The sequence below is a fragment of the Anser brachyrhynchus genome (assembly GCF_964034855.1).
Source record: "Anser brachyrhynchus genome assembly, chromosome: 3".
Taxonomy (NCBI): Eukaryota; Metazoa; Chordata; class Aves; order Anseriformes; family Anatidae; genus Anser; species Anser brachyrhynchus.
The window spans coordinates 100,628,020-100,654,775 of record NC_137696.1 but is presented as its reverse complement, the minus strand read 5'-3'; the positions used below and the strand labels follow the sequence as shown (position 1 = coordinate 100,654,775).

The 26,756-nt window shown below is 37.2% G+C and overlaps 2 protein-coding genes across 9 annotated transcripts in view; both read left to right on the top strand.

The window, feature by feature from the left end:
* Positions 1–15,310, top strand: part of HCRTR2 (hypocretin receptor 2) — a 37,804-nt gene extending 22,494 nt beyond the window's left edge. Inside the window, exons 4-8 of one of the 2 annotated variants that reach the window (XM_080586495.1) lie at positions 2,981–3,096; positions 9,072–9,292; positions 10,708–10,829; positions 11,941–12,163; positions 14,832–15,310. In XM_080586495.1, the coding sequence (XP_080442621.1) occupies positions 2,981–3,096; positions 9,072–9,292; positions 10,708–10,829; positions 11,941–12,163; positions 14,832–14,973 (824 nt within the window). In that variant the 3' untranslated portion in view covers positions 14,974–15,310. The remainder of the gene's footprint in view (positions 1–2,980; positions 3,097–9,071; positions 9,293–10,707; positions 10,830–11,940; positions 12,164–14,831) is intronic. The other variant, XM_080586494.1, reaches the window with a different exon arrangement.
* Positions 15,311–19,355: 4,045 nt separating this feature from the next.
* The window catches only part of GFRAL (GDNF family receptor alpha like), a 57,780-nt gene continuing 50,379 nt past the window's right edge, over positions 19,356–26,756 (top strand). For 2 of the 7 annotated variants that reach the window (XM_080586489.1, XM_080586493.1), the window contains exons 1-2: positions 19,360–19,536; positions 22,801–22,935. In XM_080586489.1, the coding sequence (XP_080442615.1) occupies positions 19,515–19,536; positions 22,801–22,935 (157 nt within the window). In that variant the 5' untranslated portion in view covers positions 19,360–19,514. Of the gene's footprint in view, positions 19,537–22,800; positions 22,936–26,756 lie in introns of all 7 variants that reach the window. The other 5 variants (XM_080586491.1, XM_080586487.1, XM_080586488.1 and 2 more) reach the window with 5 other exon arrangements.

Sequence of the window (26,756 nt, the reverse complement as noted above, 5' to 3'; positions counted from 1 at the left end):
TCATAGGCATATTCCTGAGACTAGGGAACCTGGGAACTCTCCATGCTAGAAAACTTGATAGTCTGGTTATTTTTCCCTATTCTTAGAGAAGCTGTCAAGAGTACCAATTTCATTGTGCTTAAGGGGATATTTTGTTTGCTAGACTTCTCAAAACCTTCAGAGTCTGGGTTGTTTTCAGTTTGTATATATGTGTATGTAAACACATATAGAAAAATTCTGGCAAAATCCAGAAGCTGCAATTTCAAACATCTGCCTCCTTGCTTCACTGAATGACAGTCTGGGACTGCAACACAGTGCTGAGAAGGAAACTTTACAGCAGACACAAGAAGGTTTATTTTAGCATACTGATAATTTATCAGGTGGAGTAATCATACTCTATGGCTGGTACTGAGTTGGAACAGCAATCCCACCCCACTCCAATCCTTGTGCCCACTTGTTTTCTTTTCCCCTCCCCTCTTTTCAGCAAAACAGTGGCCAGTGTTGTGAGAAAATCTAAAAATGATCTTCCCCTGTCCCACAACCCATTAAGACACCAACTGATGGAAAGGACAGTTTTCACCTCTTCTGCTTGAGAGTAAGCGGATCAGTGGTTCCAGTCATACGGTTGATATAGTCATACGGTTGATATATCACCAAGTCCCATAGACTGATTGATGCTCTCATTTGAGGAGCCTGCAACTTGCCTGCTTGATAAATGAACAGTATCCCAAACCAGCCCTTCCTACTCCTCACTGTTGTGATTGTCAAACAACTTTAAAGCTTTTCTTTGCCTTTAGAAGCTAAACAGACTCATGCTTCTTAGGGAAAAGTTCTACAAAGGGCTTTGCCCTGGGTGGAGGAGGGACAGGTTTCCTTTGATGTGTAGCAGCTGGCACTTTCCAGGTGGCTAAACTTCAAAGACAAGTCTTAGGATCTTTCTCCAACCTGGTTCGTCAGTTCTTTGTAGATAGCTAGACTCATTTAATGTTTCACTTTACTTGGAATGATAAATTGGAAGCCATAAACTCCAGATGGCCTTTTAAACATGTACTGTCCTTCCACCTGAAAGGGGCCTGGCTGCCTGCAGAGCATTGATGAGGCAGGTGGCACCTCCTTCTGAATAGAAGGAATGTACTTTCAGCTCTGACCTCCCATGATCCCAGTAAGTTAACGTTACTCCATGTGTGAAGCCTGAATGCCACTGTTTCCCTGTCTGACTGGACTGTTGTGATGCTGCATTTTTGAAGTGTAAAACCAGTTTTCAGATCATCAGTAAACATACAAACCCAAATCATTGCAAGTTATTTAAAAAAAAAAAAAAAAAAGGCCTAAACGGCCTGCCTCTCCCAGGGATATTCACATGAGCCACTGGCTATGGCTGTTCAGTGAAGAGTTGATAACCTGATTTGCTACAGAATCTTAGAGCCAAATGCTGCTCATCTAAACTGTTTGAACTGTTTGAACATCAAAGCTGTGAAATCAACATTTCTATTGCCTTTGCTAGCAGTGAACATGGGCTAGATGTTGCCTATTGTATATATATGTGTGGTACTTGGTAACATCTGTATAGCAAGTGTCTGTTTCCCTGATACTGAATTTTTCTGACCAGCTGTTTCAGGATCAACACGGTGTGACATTACAGGAGTCAGGGTTTGAGGGTGAGCCTTGAGTTAACATGATGGTACAGTCCTCTCTACTATGAGAGTTGCGGGCCAGGTCTGCGTATCTCCTTGACTGTTCAACCTCTTAGGGATTCTCCTGACATGCAATTGGACTTCTTGTTTGATAGGGTAAAAAGTCTTACTTTAAGAGGCAGAAAATAAGTTTGATTTACCGAAGATCTCATCTCACGCAACTCAGTTTTTCTTCCTTTCTTTTTATTGAAAGTACAATCAACGCAGAGTTTCAGTTGCAGATCTCACCACCCTGAAACACTGAGAAATTCCAGAAATGAACACAAATATTCCCCAAAATGCAATGTTTAGATTTACCATGCAATCTAACTGCTCATGTAGTGCAGTTTATTTTCTGCTACATTTTGTCACTCTACATAATGTTAATTCCTTTTCTGACGCTGTCCATAAATGTTAAGTTGTAATTAATATCAACATCTGATAATACCAAGCTACATTTGTTGTTACAAAAGTGAAACTAAGTTTTCCAAGCACCAACTGCACATTTGTCCATAATCTAATGACGAAGCTTATGATACAATATTCTTAAAAACACAGCACACTCACAACACTTATGTTAGTCTCTAACATTCATAAATTGTCTTTTGTAAAGAGATACATAGGGCATTACAGCACAGTAGTAGCAAACTCAATATCGTTAAAGTTGTGTCAAAATAACTTGTGAATTTCCTGTTTAGCACATTTGACTGAATTAATTCTGGTTTTGTTCATACAATCACAATAATAAATTGAGTACAGCTAGAAGACACTTTTCTTCTGCCACCAAAAAGTGATTAAAAGAAATCCTGCCCTGTGCAAATGGGAGAAGAGTGTAGAGTACTTCTAATGTGTAGTCTACATTCTATGTTTATAGGTGAGAGACTGTACAAGTTACTCAGGCATATAATTCTGCCTTTGCAGAATTAAAACTAAAGACATTTCTACAACCTCTTAAATGTGTCAAAGATGAGACAGTTTAAGTAACTGGTTAGCAACTGTTAGGTAATGCAATGTTCTATCTTTCATTGATTTAATAAAAACAAAACTTCTTAAGACTTAATACCTTAAAGCAAAAATGTCATATGAAAGCAATAATGTAATAAAAGAGATAAAAGATTCTTGAGATAAGACCATGTTTATAATAGGAACAAAATGTGTATGGAGGTGATTAAAAAATCAGTCCTGGCCATGAGGTTAATGGACGCATCTTCCATTATTACCTATTATGTTTGAAATACACATGCATATTTATATGAATAATGACTTAAAGTGATTTTGAAATATATGTATATTTAAATACCTTTTTTTTTTTTCAATTCTCATTCCAGCTGAGGTTTACCCCAAAATGTATCACACATGCTTTTTCCTGGTGACATACATGGCACCACTGTGTCTTATGGTGTTGGCTTATTTACAAATATTTCGAAAGTTGTGGTGTCGCCAGGTAAGTCACTTATACTAGCTCTGTTTGTTTGTTGTTGTGGCTAGGTGTTGATTCCCATATGCACCCTTCCCTATATGCTCCATGTGGTCACTTAAGATTGGATTTACATGGATTTTTACATTCCGCCCTGTCAACAGGTCTAGTGACAGTGCTGGCTTACAGTCACCTTGGATGGGAAGGGAGATGCATTCAAAAATCACAGAATCACAGAATCGTCTAGGTTGGAAGAGACCTCCAAGATCACCTAGTCCAAGCTCTGACCTAACACTAACAAGTCCTCCACTAAACCATATCACTAAGCTCTACATCTAAACGTCTCTTGAAGACCTCCAGGGATGGTGACTCAACCACTTCCCTGGGTAGCCCATTCCAGTGTCTAACAACCCTTTCAGTAAAGAAGTTCTTCCTAATATCCAACCTAAACCTCCCCTGGCACAACTTTAGCCCATTCCCCCTCGTCCTGTCACCAGGCACGTGGGAGAATAGACCAACCCCTACCTCGCTACAGCCTCCTTTAAGATACCTATAGAGAGTGATAAGGTTGCCCCTGAGCCTCCTCTTCTCCAGGCTGAAGAATCCCAGCTCCCTCAGCCGCTCCTCGTAAGACTTGTTCTCCAGACCCCTCACCAGCTTCGCTGCCCTTCTCTGGACTCTCTTGAGCACCTTGATGTCCTCCTTGTAGCGAGGGGCCCAAAACTGAACACAGTACTCGAGGTGCGGCCTCACCAGAGCCGAGTACAGGGGGACAATCACTTCCCTAGACCTGCTGGCTACACTGCTTCTTATACAAACCAGGATGCTGTTGGCCTTCTTGGCCACCTGAGCACACTGCTGGCTCATATTCAGCTGACTATCAACCAGTACTCCCAGGTCCTTCTCTGCCAGGCAGCTTTCCAACCATTCGTCTCCCAGCCTGTAGCTCTGCTTGGGGTTGTTGCACCCCAGGTGCAGGACCCGGCACTTGACCTTGTTGAACTTCATACAGTTGACCTCAGCCCATCGGTCCAGAAGGAAGCCAGGCTGAATGTAAAACTCTTTGCTCATGTCTATGAAAGACTCTTACGAGGGAGAGAAAGAGAGGAAAAAGCAACAGAAAAATTGACTGTAGAGAGAGGAAAGGCATTATGTCTGAAATGCTTACTGAAAGACCTTAGGTGATCATATTTGGTGACTGTGTACTGCTAAAGTCTTCTGCAGCAATCAAAAGTTAAGATCGTCCTTCTCATTTTGTTAGTAGTTTGTACAATTGATTTTTTTAAATTTATTTTTCATTCTGTAAAGTCTCTGTTTCATAACAGGTCCAGTCTGAACAAAAGTTGGAATAGAAAGTCCAACTGTCAGAACTGAGATTGGAATTGTCTGATGGAAACCATATGAACCTGGCTATTTTCAGTAATGAGGTCCCTTCCAACATCAACCATTCCGTGATTCTGTAATTTATAACATGAACTTCTAGTTGTTCAAGCCTGACATTAACAATATATGAAAGAAAATGAAAATAGTAAACAACAGACAATCAAGCAAACACACAACATGAGAACTGAAGTGGCAAAAATTATGTGAATTTTTTTAGGAATGTTTTACCCCCTCCAACAATATGAACTGGTGTCAGCTTGTTTGAGAGTCATTTTCTGGGTGTGAGCAGTGCCATAATCTACTGTGTATCAGTCTATGGTCCTCTCTGCCGTCTTCTGCTTTGTCTGGGTTTCATCTATAGCTGTAGGCCCCCACCATCCTGTCCTGTCATTCTATAAAGGACAATAAACTCATCCTGTTGAAGAGATTATGCAACATATTCCTTTTCCTCTCAAATTCTATTCCTCTCAAATGGCTCTAACAGTGGCTGACATTTCTTTCAGGATATGGGCATGAATCACTTCTCTTTCACCATTATGTCTCATATCATCTGAATTTGAGGCTGTCCTGGCCAGTGTATATTATCTGCCACATCAGGAGCATGTTCTACATGGTTCAAATTAAGCCACTGTGGAAGTCCCAACTGTTTTAAAAAATAAAAATCAAACCTTATATTGACAAAAAATATCTCATGAATAATTAAAATATGTGGAAAAATGACTTTATGACATTTTGATATTTGATTTTCAGAATAGCGATTATTCTCACTTCTAATCATATTAGGTTAAACCAAAGTAAAAATCTATCTTTTGAACTTAAAATTATCATTTTTGCTTTTAACTTCTTAGTTTTGCTGAGTTTCTTTTGAAATTAAGTTCAGTCTAACATAGCTCTAAGATGCTGTGTGTTGCTGAATAATTATCTGTGACTCTGTCTTGTGGTGGCCAATGATCTTATCACCGTATTCCTTAACCTTCTGTTTTTTACTTTCTTTACAATCCTCCAATTATCTCAAATTGCCCATAAATTTATTTAATGCGGGTAATTGTTGTTAACCTTCATGTAGCTTGGAAATACTTGCTGGGGTTCAAAGCAGAAGTTGAGTGGCTGGAAACTAAACTGTTTGGGGTCTGTGTGTTTGTTTTCAGTTGTGTTTTCAGTTTCATCTTCACAATATTTCTTTTCCTTATATATGTTGTACACTCACAAGTTTAGGGTAATTCTTTTTATTTTTCTTTTTTTTTTTTTTTGGTGGCAAAAAGGCAAATACTTCGTAGTGCTGTCAGTGATGTAAAATTACAGATGTCTTGTTTCCTAGCTTAGGTGATAGCACTGTGTATAAGAGGCTGTAGTAAGTGAAATTAAAACCACCTCACATCTATTAACAATTGTTACTTGGCTGCAGACATCAGACATTTGTCTAAGTGCAACAGGTGTGCCATAATCAGTCATGTAGAGCAAATGAACACAGTGCTGTAAGTATATTACTTGATAATGCCTTCGATTAAGAAATCACAGTTTATGAGAACTTCCGTTAAATATAGTGATCCTATTGCAAGGTACAAAGAGCCTTCCAGGTGTACATGACCAAAAAAAAACTCAAAAACTTAATGCTTTCTATGTGTTACAGTTTTCTAAGGATTCTTTTTTTTTTTTTTTTTTTGAATGGAGTGTGCTGTGCATGCTAAAGAAAAATTTATAAGGTGTCCATATGATACTTTGTGCAAGAGCTCTTAATATTACTGATTATGTCTTCAAGCACATCTTTACATATAAGATTTGCAATCTTTGATTTAGTGATTCATCTGTGCAAAGGCAAGCACAATCATGCCACAAATATTAAGATTTCAAGTAATTTATTTTAATTATTAGAAAGGAAGTAGTGACTTAGAAGACAGTGTTCTCTTGTGGATTTTGAGTGGATTAAAAATGCCATCTGAACAAATAAATAGGACTGAATGGACATGGTAAAAGTGTTGATACATAATTCATATTATCAAGTCTTGTATACTCGGTTTTATTGATGTCCAAATGCATTGACACTAAAGTCTATTTATATTAATAGCTAGGAACCCTGCCCATTTTTATTTTGGCAGCTGAAATATTCCTTTCCAATCTTTGCAAACAGTTATTGCATTTGGAAAGATTTTGTCTGCTTATAAATCCATTGACAATAATTTGAGGAGGTAGAGGAAAGGTGCAACAGAAAGTAACTATGCAAATTTTAGTACTTGTTTGGACACAGCTAGAGGCCTCTTAGTGAAATTTTGGGATTATACAAATTCTACATAACTATCTCTATAACTGATTCAACAACCAAAACAAATACATGTATTATGCTGGCATTTGTATACTTGTGCGTGCATAATGCATGTTTGTTACATTGTTTACATAAATGCCTATTTGTAAATGTCTCTCTGTACACAAACACTTATGAAGTGTTTTGTCTCTTAGAAGATACTCATTCAGCTATGCATCTGTGAGTATATAGCACTTCTTTTTTTCCTGATAAAATTCTTACTGTATCATTGGTTAGTATACTACCAGTAGCAAAGCCCAGTTATTTGCCAGGTAAAGACAAAGGAAAAAAAGGTTCGGTAGAAAGTTTCTCAGTACAAACTCATGAAGATTTAGCAATTTGATATGTAGTACAGTGACATAGTACATGTATAGAGTCCCTACCTTTAATCACCTATTTGATAAGCTATTGAAGACTGCTGAAATAGCAGAAAAGACTCTTCTACCTACACAGACAGGTAGAAACCATGTACACTGTCATGTCTAACATTTCTGTAGAAATAGCTTTTTTGAGAAACTTCACTGAAGTTGCATCTAGCTACTAAGGAAGCTGGTCACAGTATTCTTCCAGTGAATCTCTGGCATAATCAGGAGGGATAGGTCAGGAGAGGTTTGGCTGAGTTTCTCTGCTTCCATTTCCATTATCTGAATGGTAATTCGGATAAATGGTAATTTGGTATGAGTGAAGAGGAATTAAAAGTTTCCATTTCTAAGTTAGAACACAAAAACAAAGTACCACTGATAAGACAGAATCAGAATCTTAGCTTATGATCCCTGTAGTGCATGGCAAACACACATTGCGGTGCTACAACCCACAGCTAAGTATGTTAAATCCCTTGGAATAGGACAAAACATGTCCAGGTGTAAAACTGTCTTGACTTATTTAGCTGAATGAGTGGGAATCCTCAGAAGAAGTGCAAGTTTTTTTTTCCTTTGTGTCCACAGAGACAATAGTTAAAATTAAATAAATAATAATAATAAAAATAAAGTTATAATATATCTACCTGTTCTGCTTCATTGATTTACTGTTCATTATAAAAAAGCTTTGCCAAAGGATTCCAATAGTTGTAAATCAGGTTTGATGGTGCACATAAATGCTAAATTAAGGGCTTGTCTGTGCAAGGAAACTATTCATGAAAAAATGCATAATAGCTATTATAGAACAATTCTGCATTTGCATACTTTAATTTTAGAATAAGTGTTTCCCCTTTAACTTGTTTTTTGTTTGTTTGTTTGTTTTCTCTGAAGAAAAAAATAAAAAAGAAAAAAATATATACAAAATCTCATTCTCTTCTGGGCACTTTTTGTGGATTAGCCCTACTTTTTAAAATTCTACAATTGAGGATGTGAATTCTGCACATAATTTTAAGTATGAACAATTTTACACTCATGGGACTTGTCACCCTGCAGACAATTTCACTACTTATGAATAAAACTAAATTTCTGCCCAAAAGATTTTCACAATGTACAATATTGAAAACGTTATAAATGTCATTGATTTCTCTGAGAAAGTCCTTGCCATCTGTAGTCTTATGAATGAGGCTGTAGGCAGGAAATAATTTTGAAAAACTGAAGCAAAATTTCTTTATTTGGCCTGGCTTTTATGAGTGCACACAAAGCAAAGACAGAGATTTTTATTTTTTTTTAATAGCTAGGTGCTACATCTACCCATCGCATGGTGTCTTTGGCTAACATAACTCTTCCTGTTGGAACTCTTCTGTGATTCTCCCATTCCTCACTATGTATTCATTCAATTTTGAAGAGCTTTGCATGGAGATCCACATTTTAGCTGTGACCTCTTTAGCTGTTTCATTGTCTTTTAGGTTGTATATTTGACATTTTTATAGCTCTTAAACTTATGTGGGCTTTCAATCCTTGCTTTTCAATGCTGAGAAGTTGTTTAATATCTTAAAGTAGCAACATAGTAATAGAATAATCTATTGTCATACAGAAAATATTTAACCTAGATCTTCATAGCAACATAACTATAGTAGTAGTAAGTATGTAGTCAGAAGATGTTGGTAAGTATGATAGTCTGAAGATATAAGCAAGGCAACTTAAGTGGGAAGTGAGGATAATTTTAATGCATCAGTTGGTATATTTGGACAAAACAGTTTTTGTGCACTCCTTCAAGTGTGTCTGAAATCTGGTTTGATTCTTCCATCTACATCAGTTAATTTATTTATTTAAAAAAAAAATACTTTTCCATACAAGCTTACCTTGTATATGTCAACATGTCTATTTTTCTTGTTATAGAAACCCACAGTGCTAGTTTTTCAAAGTGCTAATTTTGAGGATGTCTCTTGTTCTGTCTTGTTTAGATCCCAGGAACTTCTTCAGTAGTTCAGAAAAAATGGAAGTCTCTGCAGCCTTCAACACAGCAACGAGGGCTGGGACAGTCAACAAAGTCAAAGATCAGTGCTGTGGCAGCTGAAATAAAACAGATTCGTGCAAGAAGGAAAACAGCACGTATGTTAATGGTTGTCCTCCTGGTTTTTGCACTTTGCTATCTACCAATTAGCATCCTGAATGTCTTGAAAAGGTAAAGTTTATCCCAAAATGTAAACACTTTCTGTCTAAATACAACCCAATGTTATGAGATTTCACTTATTCTGACAGATACTTTTGAAGAAACCTACCTATTTCATGATAAAGAAATTGAAAATGAGCATACAGTTGCAAGAAAAAGATGTATCTAACTAATCTGCAGTACTGAAACTGTAGGCCAGATAATACAAGCCTTATTAATAAGCTCTTCCTCATGAAAATGATTTAACCTATCTCCTCATTAAAACCTGTCATTTAGATGGGATTACAGCTTTTTTGCTGTAAATGAACCCTGGAAGTTCATTTCCCTAAAGCAGAAGCTGAAGGTTATCAAGAGAGAATAGCGTTGTGGCTTGGCCCCAAGGATTGTACCCAAGCTCCATCATACACAATTTTGAGATCCAATTTTCAGCCTGATTTTAGGCTAATCCTTTAGTTCTCCAGGAAGCTCCTTTTCACTTTTTTACCCTTTTATCTCCTGCTCATTTAAGATGTAATTGTTTACACTCTGCTTTTTGTACAGTGCTTGACAGGTTTTGATATAGTTACATCTCTTGAGACCTCTGGCATGTCAATAAGTAATGACATATAGCAGATTTTATCTGGAAGCCATTAGCTGATTTCAAGAGGCAAAGCATCCTAAAAAAAGAAACACTTCTGTTGGTGCTTGAGGAATATTTAATTTTTTAAGTAGTTTCAAGTTGTTTACAAAAGCTAAAATACATCCCACTCAGTTCTGGCACTTTCCTGAGGTCTAATTTAAGTACTTTTCATCCTCAGGTCCCTTGGTAGTTAATGCAAAGAGAACGAAGTATTTCCATATGGCAGCTCAGGCTACCTCTGATCTGAACGACAGAGTAACTACAAAGACAGTTTCAACTACAGTAGCAGAGAAGGCCTGTAGTTAGATTTGTGTTTAAATAGCTAAATTAAGTGTAAGGAACCTATGTAAAGCAGATTTCTCTAGGACAGAAGCTGTTATTGTAGCCTCCGTAGCTCAGTTCTGGACCAGTTCAGTGCTTTTCTAATTCCACAGAGACCTTGTTTGTTGGGAATGGGCCTAGAGCTGGAAACCTCAATGACATTAATTGGTCAAAAGAGACTTTTCCCATGTTTATTTGTTTTTTTTGATTGTTTGTTTTTTATCTAACAGCCACTAACTTTGGCTACTTAGCAGAAAAGTCCTATATCTGCACTGTTGCAAAGTAAAGTACTTATGTGTCTATAGTCTCTCTATTGTGCAAAAACACAAAGAAAATATTTTGAGGCATAGGGAGAAGATTTCGTTCTCTCAAGAGAACAAGAAGTGTTCAATCAGCTTTTCTGTGACAAATAAGTAATCAGAGAGAAAATTAGTCTAGAAGTTGTGATGACCTCTTTATTTTCAGATTTGCTTTTCTTTTTCTTTAGGGTTTTTGGGATGTTTAATCATGCTGATGACAGAGAAACTGTATATGCCTGGTTCACATTCTCACACTGGCTTGTATATGCAAACAGTGCAGCCAATCCTATTATTTATAACTTCCTCAGTGGTAAGTTGCTGTTACCTAGAACTCAAGTTTAATGTATAGTTTAAATGTAATGAGCCATAGCAAATAAAATTAATGACTGTGTAACATCAGTAGAGCTCCTCCAGTGGGAGCTAGATCCTCTTCTTGGAACAAGTTGCCTGATGTATCCCATTACCTTCAGGCTATCTACCTATAACTAACCTAAATAGTGTCAGGGCCTGAGTCCAAGTGCTTGAATTTGACTGTCCATGCCATTAATTTTTTAGAGAAGTCACTGGCATGACTTTGATCTGAAACAATTACTATTTCCCTAAATCTCTGGATACTGTCTGAGAGTTATCACAGGCCAAGGGCTGTCCCCATTTGGCATTTTATATGCAGCTATCAGATTTTGGAAGCTGTGAGTGTTTAGTAACACTTGCATGGCCAGACTATGCCAACTAGGTTCAAGGCCAAAGAACCAATCAGGATGTTATTTACTTAAGTTTGTCTTAGATAGTATTTGCCTTATTTGGCTATGAATGGCAGAAAGAGGACCTAAACTGGTAGTATTAGAGCCAAATGCAGGGAGGCAAAAGTTTGTTAATCCTCACTACACATTTGCCCTCTGTGTTTTTTGTGGTGTGTAGTGTGAGGATGATCTGAACAATTTACCCTGAGCTCTGAAATCAGGCTGTTGAACCCTTTGAATATTCTTTTAAAATGTATTGAAGTTGAAATATGGGTTAACCATGCTTCTCATTTCACATGTCAAGCAATGATCCAGTCATTTAAGCCTACTACTGCTCAATTGGTTGTTTTTGTTAAATGTGTTGTGAATCAACAAGCTATCAACACCATAATTTCATAAATCCTTCTACTTTGTCCATCCTGTCTAGCCAAGAATAATTTAGGCTTCATACCACACCTAACATATCTTCTTACAAAGGTTATATTTTGTCTGTCATTCTCTAAGTTGTTGAAATTGTGATTTCCTACTTTAGTAGCATTAGAAAAACATCTGTTTCCAGATATTCCAGAATATTCTGGATTAAATTTGTATTAGATAGCTGTTTCTGTCTAATCTATGAAGTTGGTTGAAACATGGTTTACAGTAAATTTTTTTCCATTAATCTTTTTTTGTGCTTAACAGGGAAGTTTAGAGAAGAATTTAAAGCAGCATTTTCTTGTTGCATCTTTGGCATTCACAGTCACCATGATGAACGGCTTACCAGGGGTCGTGCCAGTACAGAGAGTCGGAAATCCTTGACCACCCAGATCAGCAATTTTGATAATGTTTCAAAACTTTCAGAACATGTTGTATTGACCAACATAAACACAATTCCAGCAAATGGTACTGCACCTATTACCCACTGGTAGTATACTTGTCCCTATGTTTTTTGATGCCATGAAATTAAAATTTAATCGTGCATAGAAAAATCTTTGAATTTAAGCAGAGCACAGTGAGAGAAAGGTGCTCACAATTAAGAACTGACAGTAAGAAAAGTAATTGATAAGATATATTTTATAGAGTATGCTACAACTTTGATTATATTGTGAATCAAAATCTCATATAATTTATTTTAAAATCTGAGTTGCAATTGGGGAGAGTAGGGTAAAGGTATTTTATTTAAATATTTTCTTTGGATCTCTGCATTCTTTAGTCTCCTAAGTATAAAAAGAACAGGTACCTAAAGGAGTGAAAATAATTTTCCACAGAGTTGCAATGTGTTTATAAAGAGGTATATTCTAGTCAGAGTTAATTCTCTGAAGTTGTGGAATATTTTATAACAGATATCTCTCTTAGCCAGAATTGGGCGTACAGACTGTACTACATGAATATCCTTGACTTTTTCACCAGACAAATATCTGCTCACCAGACATTCTGATGTGGGTTGGGCTGATCCAATAAGAAAGTCACATGAATTTCTGTTCTCACATTTTTATTTTATTTTATTTTATTTTGATCCTTTTCCTGTTGTTTAGGTATTGTATGTATTGAGGATCAGCTGGGAGACCAATCTTGATCTTTCTCTAATACAGACTGATAAACAGATGACTATAGTCTAAAATGAAAGGCAGAAATTGTTCAAGCTTTCCCAATTCCAGGTAGACACTGAAATGATTGTGCAATTCCCTAGCTTTGTGAAAAAATGGAAAATGACGTATAATATATTATTTGATATTTCTCAATACATTATATCTCAGCTGGACTTTACAAGGGATGGGATTCATCCTTCTTCTCCTAAGGGTGTGAATGTTAGTTGTCTAGAAATTATCTCAGGCTAGGACTATATAGCTATATATTGATAACAGAGAAATTGATATGTCCAAGGACAGCTAGTCTATTCCTGAAAGTGATATCTAAAAAGGAAGAAATAAATTACCTCTGAAGATATAGGTTCTCTCCACTTATTGTAGAATATTCACAGGATGACTCACTTAGACACTTCCATTTCAAACCGTTAAGGTTACTTGCCCAAACATAGGATTCTACTAGGTGCCTTTCTAAAGCAAAAGCTGAAGTCTGGATTGGACACTCCATGATGTCTAAAGCAATAGATACTAACATGTTGGAAAACAAACCCAGATACAAATTTCTTCTGTATTAACAAGAGGACTTTTTTCCTCTAGGACTTTAGGGTGGGATTTAAATTCAAGATGAAGATACCTAAATGTAGGTACAAAAAGGTGCTGTATGTGTATAAGCACCCAAAAGAGATATAGTCTTGATTAGGTTACATAAACACAGGTATCTGAGACTCCTTATGGTACTCTTTTTACCCTACAGTTTTACGGTACTCTTTTTGCCCTACATTTGCTGGTCCAGAAGCACACAGATCCTCTGTTACACTTGCCATCTCTAATGGGCTGGTGGGCACAGTCCTATGCCCAAGTGTTTAAAAAGGACACTAATGCTTTGCTAGCTGTACTGAGCCCCTATAAACACAGTCAACAATGCCTAAAATGCCTTTTAACACACTCCAGAGTAGGTACCTGGCCATTAACCACTGTCCACTCTCCACGTTGTAACCATGTTGGCCAGATTTCCACTAAGTACAAATTTAGACACCTAAATTGTCTTATGTGTTGATACCTAAAATCAGGTTTCTTAATCTTGAACTGAATCTCATGTGCAGTCTTAATGGCAAGCATGGTATTCCTCTTTTTCTGGTGATCACATACTCACATGGAAAGTGCTGGGGTAGTGGAGAGCCCCAGTCCTTTGAAAAACAGATTACAAACACACAAAAAAAAAAGTCTTGTTTTGGAATCAGGTACAGATTTTCATCTGCTCCTGATCAGTGAAGACATTCCTGTAATCAGTGGAGCTTTCCTGTAAACCTGTTCTTACTGAAGTCCTTATGAAATGCTCCAGCTACCCTAAGACTTTGTGATTGCTTTAATTAAAAGATGCCTTCCCCAGACTGAGAAATAAAGTTGCATACTTAAGAATAAATTTCAAATAAAGGAGACAAGGCTGGCAAGGAAAAGAGTTCTAGGCATGGAATTTCTGGCAAAGTGTTAAGATGAGATATACATCTTATTCACTCTTGCGCTGTGTTTCAGCTATACAAGTATTAGTCTTGCAAAGTCACAGTCTGTATGTGCAGTAAAGCTCTTCTAGATCTAGCAAAGACTAACCAACAATAGGATTGCAGTGACCTTTACACTAATCATTCTCCTTTTCCTTCCTCTCCCATATTGACAACTGAACCTGTAGTGCTCCACTGATCACAACGGCACCTGGATAAGGAAGACGGGGCAATTTACCAAATAGCACATGTTAAATAAGTAGTAGAACACATTTAAAATGTTTAAAAGTTTAAAAAATTAAAGTTTATGCATCAGAAATGCCCTTAAGCTTCAGTCAAGAAGTATTTGCTTAAAATTTGCAGTGCAATTGAATCATTTTTTTGGCAGGCCATTTTGTTAATAGATCACCATCTCTCTATACAGTTCAGAGAAAGTGCCAATCACAGGGTAAGCCAGTCAGCTACCAGCTACAAGCAGTAAGTTCATCTTAAAATCTTTATCTTACAGGTATCACAGATACACTCAGCCCATTGAAGTCAGTGGAATTGCAACTCCACATACCAGGGATGAACATGACTTCAAATTTAGACGAAGCAGTGAGAATTTCTGCAGAATGCACTGGCAACACAGAGAATGCAGAGTGGGATAAATTTGTCCCCAGCATAACTAAATTTACCTCGATGGAGTTACAGCAAGGATGACTTTGGCTCAATACATGTACAACCACCTGAGAATGCCACAGTTTTTTAGCTGTGTTACAGACTAGGACAACTGGACAAAGGGATTCCTGCAAAACGACTGCCTCTTCTATTTCTTCTCAGTCTTATGGAAACCTACTTACCTCAGTATGAGCTAAAAGAACATGTCTTTAGAAGTCTTTTTAAAGATTGGATTGTATCATACTTTGTAAATACTGTAGATATTTATTTTTATATATTTTAGATTCTGTGGAATGTTCCAAAACGTATCATATAAAGAACTCTAAGTATTTGAAAGAAGTCTCAATCATCATTTATTTATATCCTCTTTCTATTAATGAATTACTTATTTACAAGGAATGCTTACTTATGCACTGGTGATATTCTGGAATTACTTTGCACTTCTAGTACGCTTGTAGTAAATTCTATGTTCATTAAGGAATTTTCACTTTAGATTGATTTTGGGAGATTCCAGGGTGCTTTTCTAAGCACAGACATGCTTCTAAGATGTGAACACAAAGTGCAGCAAGTCACACCCATTTTCATAAAATTACACTAAATAGCCAGTCTTTTTTTTTTTCTTCAGATGAGTGCCTAGAAAGCAACTACTTAAATAAAACTTACATGGTGCTCAAAGGTGCTATAAGCTCAAAATTCCTACTCAGGCCAATAGGAATAACAACTGTCAGCACCCCTGAAGAACTGGACATTTTAACTTTGGTAGCTCATTTTAGTCCATAATGTCTGCAAGTGTTACTCCAGAAGATCTCTGAAGATACTTAAAATAGAAAGCATTGGTTATTTTGCTTGTTTTCACAGTTGTTTTCTCTCAACTGCCATTTAATACTAATGATATAAACAACAGATTTATGTGCCAAGAAAATGTCAAGTTTTGAAAAATTTAAAAATAAAGTATTTCTCTCTGGAAATTTAGAGGAGATATCTCATTGGTCTGGTAGATCAAGTACTCACACATCCATTTTCTATTTATGGAAGAAGCTCCCTGGCCTGGGGCTTCCTACCACACATTGTATTTTTTTATTATTTTTCTTTTTTCTTTATGAATGAAGATAATGCATCCCTGGTGACTTAGTTTATTAAGGATAAAGTTCACTGTCAGTTTTTGACTCCTGCAGCTCTTTTTTGACATGCTGGAAATGGAGTTTCTGACCTTAATTTTCCCTTTAGTCAGATAATTTTTTCTCTATTGTTTGCTTAGTTCTCTTTTCTTATTTTCACTCAGATCTACCAATTAAAAATATATTACTAGGGATTTCTTTTAGTCACAACTTAAACATAACAATACCTTTTTTTGAGAGAGAGAATATAAGTAAAAGATGAGACATAGCCACTTACACATCTATTTCACATCTATTCATTTATTTATTTATTTCCTGGCCAGAGCAAATAGCTTATCTTCCAGACACAAGCGATACAATTGGCACTTATCTAAGTTTTTTAATTATAAGGGTGGGTACAAAGTGTTAACTAATTCTTGCCTGAGCATCAAATATGGCTATCCAGGTAAAGATTTGGTTATTTTTATGAAAGAAAAAAAAAATTGGGTTTTCTAAATGAAATATTTTAATGCAAATATTCTTATTTATTTATTTATTTTATTCATTCCTTTTATTTCACAAAATTTGAGAAAAACTTTGACATTTTCTTCTGAAAGTTTTCTGTAAAGATAAACCCAATAGTGAAACTGGAACATACAGGAGAGGAGAGCAGATATAAATAAAGATAGAATCAGGTGCGAGAAGACGGAAAGATTTTAACAGCAATACAGAATTTAATGTCTTTTGTGTGTGACAGAAATTAAAGTATCTTAAGCTTCTGGACTTCTCTTGACATATGAAGTAATACTTAAAATTAAGTTTGGGGTGAGTTAGAAGAGTGGTTGGCTGACTGTCATATCTACAAAACTTTGCCAACATGGCTATTTTGATGTATAGCTGTTCCTGTCTTCAATAAGAATAGGATTGCAAAACTGCTCTACTCCTTCTTCTTATCCATCAGAAAGATCACTTGAGGAAAGAGCATTTCTTATCCAGCCTTTAAATATTGAAAAAGATCCGAAAGCGGAGCTTAAATTGGGTTTTGTTACCTCTAGCTGCTTTGGTTTTCTAATATTTTCACTAGCAATTTAGGAGAATAGAAATTGAGTTCTAATGCCATTGTTCCTATTTGGTCATAGCACCATTAGACATGGAGTTTGAATCACAACATATTTGTTCCCGAGTAGATAATTGGTGTTTGTGCCACCATCCTTCTGGTACATTGTTTCTCAACATATTTCACAGTCTTGGAGAATTGATATCCTGATCTCCTGCTGCTTTTTGTTGTCACTGTAGTGCTAAGCTGATGCCCTGCAGTCGCAATGACTGCAAAATAATTTCTTTCACTCTCCTCCTCCAAAAAGGTAATTTTTTTCCCCCTTTTCTTCTGGACTGCATAGAGGGCACAATGTCATTCTAGGATATGAGTAAAATTGATGGATGTCGTTAAACTGGAGAGTGCATCATGGGAAGGAGCACACATTAAACTTTACCTTAACTCTGCTCTCACTGTAAAATGCATCACAACCTACTGCTGCATGTTAAAATCAGCCAAGGCAAGTTTAGCCATCCAAACTAAAATTTGTCTCACAGCTAAACAGCTGTCAGTCTATTCCATTCACTTGAAAATAAGTCCTCTTTTTTTTTTTTTCTTGCTGTTGGATATGTTGAAGAAAAAGTATTTTATTTTATTGAATACACTTTAAAAAATAATAAATTTACTAAGTTAAAGTCAGTTATAAAAAAAATAATAATAATACATGCAACATTGTATTTTCCTCAGCTAAACAGAGAAAAAGTAAAATCCAAACTCCTCTCAAGCTCTGGCTCTGCCAATAGAGATAGAATTTCACCTACCTTATATCTCTGCTTTTTATGCTGGATGTTTTATGGTTCCTTTTTGTTTAAATCTTTCAAGGACCAAATGCAATTAAAAATGTTCTCTATGGTATAAGCAACTTGCAAAAACAAGTCTCATGAGTGGAATGGTGAGATCAATAAAGATATACTGCTCACTCCTCCTTCCAGTGCAAGAATCAAAAAGCATCCAGTCAAGCTAGGAGGTGATACCACTTGTCAGTGTGTATGCTAAATTTTTGCATGAGCTCATAGGAATACAGGACTTGTTTACAGGAGCAAAGGGCGTGGAATGGTCCTCCAGCTCAAAAAGTTCTTCACTGGAAAATGATTGTTGTCTGAGTATTCAGCCACCTTATATTAGCTGTAGTCTTATGTTTTTTCATAGTACTTTGTCTAGTAGGTGGACAGGTAGCTAGGTGAACAAGAGTTGGGATGGGCTTTCCATCTGAACTCTTACAGCATGTCTAGTGTTATAGTCCATGCTATCTACTCTTGCTTCAGCTGGATCTGGGTTTTTAAGTACATGGCTTTACTCATATGTTTCATTTCTGACTTGTCAGGTTGTCTGAGAGTTGTTCAGTAGTTGAAGTAAATTATGCATATATGTATACCTCTGTTACTTTTAGCTTATTCCTTGCAGAAATACATTTAAATTAGAAAAGGGAAACCACTTTTTTTTTTTTTTCTCATTTCCTGCATTTATCTACAGAGAAACAACTTCAGCTGACATGTCACTGATTGTACAATTTTGGGTTGGCCAGTTTCTGACTCCAGTATGGCAAATTGTTTTTGTTTGTTTTTTGTTGATGGTGGTGGGTTTTTTGTTTGTTTGCTTGCTTTTTGATGTATCTTAATGAAACTCCTGAATTTAGATGCCTAGTCTGTATAGACTTGTTAATAACATGTGTTATTAACAAGTCTATACAGTAAGTACTATGGAACGTGCAAGACTGTTCCTCTGTCTGACTGTTCCTCAAGTCTATACACTAAGTACTATGGAAAAGTGTAAGACTGTTCCTCTGGTCTGCTGTCCAACATGCTCCACAGCTACTCTTTCTACTTAATAGACCATGAGCCTGTCCCACATCTGAGATGAAAACAATCAAACTCACTTCTAAAACGTTACAGAAAAGCGATCAGACACAGCAATAGGTAAACAAGACTGAGTGCTTGAAAGCGCATTTTCCGGAGAGATTATAAGCATCAGCCAAAGCCTCACACTCTGTTAGTTCTTCCTGAAATCAAGTGGGAGCTGAATAAGGAGGGAGTGCCAAATTGCACGAAAAATGAACCCAAGAACCACTTCTCTTGTAGATGCAGTGCAGTTGAAAAAAAAAAAAAGAGAGAGAGAGAGAAACGTAAGCACAGGGTATAACAACAGCATCAAAGGAAGCTCTGTGGGCGGAGGGACCGAGGGAGGGGCGGGCGGGGGGACACTCCACCTGCTCCTGCCGAAGGAGGTGGGAAGAAGCCCGGCGCTGGCACCGGGAGGGTGCCCGCTCGGGGCAGGTGGGCGCTGTCCGCGCCGCGGGTGCTGAACGGGCGGCTCCGAGCCCCGGCGTCGAGCAGCAGCCATGGCCGCGCTCCTCCGCCTCGGTAAGTGCTGTTCATCCTCACCGGGACCCCTCGCTTCCTCCCCACCTGTCCCTCTTACCCTTCTGCATCCCGGCTCGGCCCGGGTAGTGCGTCTGAACATGGGTAGCACAGCCGGCAGAGCCAGAACCGATAAGAGGTTGAGCAGGATAGGAGACATGCAGATGGGATGCCTTGTCTGAATAAACAGTCACTTGTTTGCTAAGTGGAAAGTGTTCAGTGCTGGCAGTGCTGCAAGGAGGGTTATTGACATTTCCCCTTCGGTTTGAATCAAGAAAAAAAAAAAAAAAAAAAAAAAAGGTTGGGGTGAGTGGAAGACAACGAAGCTGGTACAGAAATAATTAGTAGAAGTGAGCATGAAACAACCCATTCTTTATTTCTTCTATCCTCTTTTTCCCCTCTCTACATTTTATATACATGCTGCTTCTCTCTTTACCATCCCACTATTCTAAACTTCCACTCCACTGTTAAAAATATTCTGTAGGTAGTTCTGCTCCAGGTTTTATTAAAATAAAGCTGTCCTTTATCACAATTGTTACCCCTGATATCAACTACTGTTTGCTTTTCTCCTTTGGAGCTACCTATCTTGCTGCTCTTGTTGTTGCACAGGAAACCACAGCTTGAGAAATCAGAGTTTCCTATTATTCTTTATTATCTGCCAGATAGTCCTTTAGTCTTAGGTGAGACACTGTAATTCCTCTGTGTCTCGGTTCCCAATCTGCAAAATGAAGGTGTTACAATGTCCTTTTTACCCCCTGCTCATTTAGACACTGAATTCTTCCAAAAAATGAATTGACACCTGTACAAAAATAGACACCTGGAACCTAAATGTATGTGTCCTCACATCAAACTAGATCCCTCTAAAAGTTTTAGCTACAAAGTAACTTTTAGATGCCTTGAACTTTCCTAAGTGCAAACCAGCCTCTGAGTACTCCAAACACTTGAGTAAATAACTAAAGTGAATGACTAAAATAATGGTTGCCAATTTAAGCAAGTGTATAAAGTAGATTGCATTGAATTCTAAAATCATATAGGCCAGACTGCTTTGTGTAGGCTTGCCAGAGTATGCCCAGTGTACTGCTGAGGAAACAAAAGACCTATCCATAACACATCATTAGATCTGGAGAAGCCCTTTCTTACAACTGAATTAGCTTCAATCACAGATTATGCCACTTACCTCTTCATTTTGCAAAAGCATCTCTTCCTTTTTGTGGCACAGTTTCCAGTCAGGTTTAAAATACACGCAGTCTGAAATAATCCTAAAAAAGGAGCTGCTAATTAGCTTTTTAATTAGTCCCTAGTTTGACTATTCATTTTCAGCCAAAGGTAATGAAAAGCTTTCTTAACAGGAGGGACTCTTAACAGTGTCTTTGTGTTATGGATCCCAGTCAGAGGTATACATCTTCCACTGCGTTAGTACCTAAAGCATATTGAAATGGCCATCCAGCAAAGTATCCTTTCTTTAAAAGTTCCTGGGTGTGTAATATTATACTGCCTTATGTATACAGGTCATTTTCAACTGTAAGGTATAAGCATTTTTTTTTTCTCTGTAATTTGAGTAAATAGTAAGTAACTTTGCAGTTAGAACTTTTACAGGCAGTCCCAGGAATAACATTTTATGATAATGAGCCAAAATTATTCCTTTGGATGGGCCAGCTGTACATTCCTCACTGTTAACTGGCAGGAGTCAAGTCTATCAATCAGTCTTCCAGACTGACTGGCAGAAGCAGTCTACAAGAGTGTCACAGGCTGAAGATGATTGCTCTCACAATTTACCCTGCATAGATCTGAGAAATAGGAGAGATACGCACAAATGGGAAAGGATTAACACCAACTTCACCCTCTTATGATAAGCACGTGGCCTCTTATGTGTCTCATAGGCACACTAAATGCTATTGCACCTATCAGCTATAAAGTATTAAATGTTACTGCATCCTTATCAATGTGTCTCCAGAAAGAGTTCCCTACAGCAGCACTATTACATCGAGTTAAGCATCATTTCCAGAAGGGATGGTATCTACTCTAAATAGTAGCAGCTCTTTGAGATCATTAGTAGCAACATCTTTGAGATCATCAAGAGACATATTTGGTATTTCATTTCTTGTTTCTCAAATGTATCATTCCTCTGGATAGGGTCTGGACAAGTACTAAGACAATATTTCATGCCTCAAGCAGATCATATTTAAGGAATTGAATAGAGATGGAAACGCTTCAAATTTTGGATGAATTTGCCTGAACATCATAAAAAATGAGCATTGGTCAGGGAGATGTAGCGTCATTCAATATCCAAATAAAATATTCCCAGCAGGTGTTCAGCAGCTAGTTTGATAAAGCTTTAGATCTGTGTCTGAAGCTTGATTTTACAGCAAATTAAGATACATGGTTACATGGTTACAAATTAGAGGTTGTGTTACCGTGGGAATGTTGATGAAAAAGCTAAACCCCAACTGATTTGTCTTTCCTTAGCAAAGCAATCTAATTTTCTACACATAAGCCAGAGGTGGTGCTGATTACAAGTTCTTTATCTTGAAAACTCTGCATCAATCTTCAGGTTTAGAACTTTTTTTATGCAATTAACATGGCCCTTAGGTTCAGTGCACACAGGGAAGCAGATAGAGACATAAATGTGAAGATCGCTTTCAAGAAATGCAAAACAAAAATAAAGAGGGTGAATAGTATTGCATTATGAAATAAAATTATATTTATTATCTAACAGTTGTATAGTTGTATATTATCTATTAATTATTTATATTATAATTAATTATGTATATTATCTAACAGTTGTATAACTTTCAAATTTCTTTCACATCTCAAGTCTCAACATCTCTTTCAAATTTCTTTCACATCTTCTGTTCTTTCTTTCACATCTTCTATTCTTTCCTGTGTAGCCTCTAGCTTCATGAAATTGCAATTCAAATAAAATTATGTTTCCTCTTATTTGTATACTCAGTCTTCCCTCTATAATTTATTGGGGATCTCAGAACTACAGTCATTTCTATACATCTATGAACTGACGGTATATGTAGCTATGGCTGATATCACAACTCTGAAGTAAAAACAATATAAAATTTGCCACACTGAAACTTTAAAAATTTAAAAGTTTATGTTTTCAGGTGTAAAACAGGAAAAGTTTTATTCTATCAAAAAGTGAGTTGCTATATAGTTTTAATCTATAGATAAACTACAGTAAATTATATTGTTATGGTCTAAATGTAAATTTAAACAGTACCTGTTGTGTTAAATAGTCATCATGTTCTATTTTTACAGTGTTATTAATGTACTTCATAAATACAGCTACTGCCCAGACTACTGACTGTCTGCACTTCAGTAAGCAATGTATAAATGTTGCAAATGGATGTGAGAGTGTCTGGAAAACTGTTGAAGATGTCTGCAATATTTCAGGTAATTCTTTTGGTGTACACCATGTTATTTTGAACTGCTGAATGGTTGCACATTCATATAGTGCCATAATATTGCAGTGGTAACTGAATGAGGTCAGTGAGATTCCAAAGAGCAAAGGATGGCTGCAGAAAAAATGTCTGAAATCCTTGACTGTGGCCATTTCTATTCTCAGTAACAGTGACACTGTCCCTTAAATAAGGTGGTAAATGAAATTTCTGGACTATAAGCAAGGTCGGAGTCTGAACCAATTCAGCAAGCCTGAATTCAGCAGAGATTATGTTCTTGTGGGTTTATGTTAATCTTTTTCCAGAATTTAACTGGAAAAAATTTCCAACCTTGCTTTCTGTAATTCGGAGTTGATTTAATACAATAGCCAAAAAAGAAAAAAGAAAAGTAATATTTACTTAGAATACTTTCTTTTAATACTATGTTATGATAAGAAATAGATCAAATAAAGCATTCCTCAAAGGAAGTTGTGTTGTAGGGAGGCATACTGCATTTTTTCAGTGAATGGTACCTACATGTCAGTACATGTCAGAGTCACTTCCAGGGAGTGATGATATAATAAACTGCAGGTTAGGGATGTGACTAATCCTCCTTGGATTGTTAAACAGACTCTTAAAAAGAAAAAGAAGCAGAAAAATAGTCTCTGTCTCTGTTTGTTATACTTCCAATGCTTTACTTCCAAGTAAAGTATAATTATGTTCTAAGTGGGGGAAGACCAGGTATTACGTTTGACCTGAAACTCATCTTAATCTCTGTTGTACTTCAGTTGAAAATGTTCATTTCTCCAAAGGCCTAGTGTCTTCTTGAACAAACCACATAAAAGTCATTGCGTAACAGTCACAACCTCTTCCCTTCTTTAAATCTAAATTTAAATATAAAGTTCCAAAGACCTTGCAATTAAATGTTAAGTATTCACTTGTTAGATAATGTGAATATGGAAGGGAGAAAAAGAGTGGCAGTACAGCATGGTAATGTCACTAGGATGACTCCTCTGTTGACTAATAAATGTCAAGGGCCTTGATCTGCCAAGGTTACATCAGTATAAGTAAATAAAATGGGTCAGGGACTATTTTCTGGCCCTAAGTTCAACTGCCATATGACAGCATGTGCACATACAGCTAATTTTTCTTACCCCAAGGGTGACTGCACAAAACTGCCTCTTGGTAGCAATTCTAGGCCCATGCTATCTTCACAGACCGGACTTTACCATGCTAAAGTGCAGCAATCTATACACAGTCACTTGCCATTAGCCTAGTCAGTACCTTGGCCCTATTCATAAATGCAACCAAAGAGATTTAGGTACGTAACTGCCATTTCTATCAACTTAATTCTGTAAGGCATGTTCTCAGTCACTGGGAATTACTGAGGTATTTAAATCTCCATGGAAACCCTCCTTCTCCTTCTATTGCCATTGCTTGAACAAAACCAACCATGTCCTGACACCATACTCTGTTCTGAGTTTCAGCAGAATTCATGAAGTGAATGTCCCCCTGTCAGGATTTAAGAGCTCAGTCTCACGTTTGGTCTGTGTGTGAAGCCAGGCAGCAGAAGGCACTGCCTGGCTTCACGCTCAACAGCCCATTGCTGGAATATTCACCTGCAGCAGGAGCTGCCTGAATGACTCTGGATGTCTGATTTGTTGCACAGATTTGAACCCAGGTGCCCTGGGTCACAAGGCAATATTTAAAATAATTAGAGCAGCAAATTATCTGAGGTTCCTTCTTAGTGTGTCCTGTTCCAGCTATGTGTCTGCTTTGCATAGAATGGCTTAATACTTTTAAGAACAGACAGAGTAGATGAAAAATACATGATATCCTAATGGTTACAACAGTTCCCAAAGGAACTGAGTTTCATTTCATGCTCTATTGAGTTTTTAAATATTTTATATGAAGTGGAGCAGTTTCAAAAATTGGTATTTGAAGAAGAATATTGGAATATGCAGTACTTTCAGGCTCAACACAGTGAGCTAAAGATGAACTGTCTAGTCCCAAACCTCTCCCCAAATTAGAAGCTGAATTTTTATCTCTCACATCATGCACAAAGGCATTAGTACCAAGACTACCTGACATAAAGATCAGGATTTCTACTTTAGCCTTCATCATACCCTGCCACCAGGTGAAGTGAGCCAGTATGATTAGTTCTGTGGACTCCCCTTTAGATTTGTTGCATTGTCCCATAATATGCAATTTCTCTCACTAAAGCACATTGCTCCATTTCTTATTCACTAATATTAATGACGTATAACTGGGTCATGGAAATCTTCTGAAAATAAACTCCCCCGTGCTTCCTTATTTGGTTTTGCATCTGTATATTTTATTATGACAATAGCATTTAGCAAAGACTCTCCAGAATTGCAGGGCACTCAAATAGTCTGTTATGTCTAGGGCAAATTATTCTAAATGTGGTTATTATGTACCATGACCCCAGAGGGTATGGACCCACAGTCAGACAGCTGATGGTACCTCTAAGTACATTCACTGGAACAACAATAGAAAACCTACCAGGAGCATTATTACTAAGAACAACATTATATTATCAGTCAAATGTACTCTACATATGCAAAATAAAAAAATTCATCGGGTGAGCTATGTGTGTGGAAAAGGCCCCTTTAGAGTTGAGCATAAACGTGGTATTTGGAGGCAATAGGTGACTGGATAAATGTTCTTTTTGCTAGTCTCTTTATCAAAATCTAACTACAAATGATAATAATGCTCCTGCTCTGTGGTACAAGTTCAATAGTACAGACTCTCAGGCGGTAACCTCCAAGTTAAATCTGCATTATCATGGTCTACATCTTTTGCTCTTCAAAGCAGGACAGGGGACACTCTCTAGACAATTGCCTAAGTGACTCCTTTCTCAGTCAAATTGTCCATCACTGCTCCTCTACTACAGCAGCTTTTTCAGAATCTCAATTTATGGTCTTCTGAGACCTACCCTTCCTCCATTTCCTTTTCTATGCCATGATACAGTGAAAAAAAATAATAAAAAAAAAAAGGTCAAAATGTCTACAAGTCAGTTGACATGTCAGGTTGAAAAAGATTAAAATATTTAATTTTTATAGAATCAAAACTTTTTGCTTTGAAAATGTCAAAAATATTTCAGCATAGCAGAATGAAGATTTTTAAGGTTTGGGTTTTGTTGTGTTGTTTGGTTTTTTTTTATTTCACTGAAAAAAATATAAACTTTGGAGCCCTGATTTAACCAGTAGTTAATATTACAGAAATGGAAACATCTGGGTTCAAAAGAAAAAAATCAAGTGAGGAACCACATTTTGAATTAGATTCGGAAGTAGGTTTACTTAGAGTAACAGAATTACAGAGGTTGGAAGGGACCACTGGAGATCTAGTCCAACCCCCCTACTCAAGCAGGGTCAACTACAGGAGATCTTCCAGGACTGTTTCCAGCTGGATTTTGAATATCTCCAAAGATGTTGCTCCACCATCTTTCTGGGCAGCTTTTATGTACTTCTGTTTGTACCTCTTGTTCTGTCACAGGACACCACTAAGGAGTCTGGTCCTTCCTTCTTCATCCCCCTCCCATCAGGTATTTGTACACATGAATATGTGTATCCTATTCTCTCCTTCAGGATGAATAATCCCAGCTCTCTCAGCCTCTCTGCATAAGGCAGATGTTCCATTCTCTTCATCATATTTGTGGCACTTTGCAGGGCCCACTTCAGTATGCCCATGTCCTTCTGGTACTCAGGAGTCCAGTACTCCACACAGCACTCCAGATGCAGTCTCACCAGTGCTAGAGGGGAAAACAGTATTTTCCTTTGCACTCTTCAGATGCAGTTCCTGCTGAGATGACTTCAG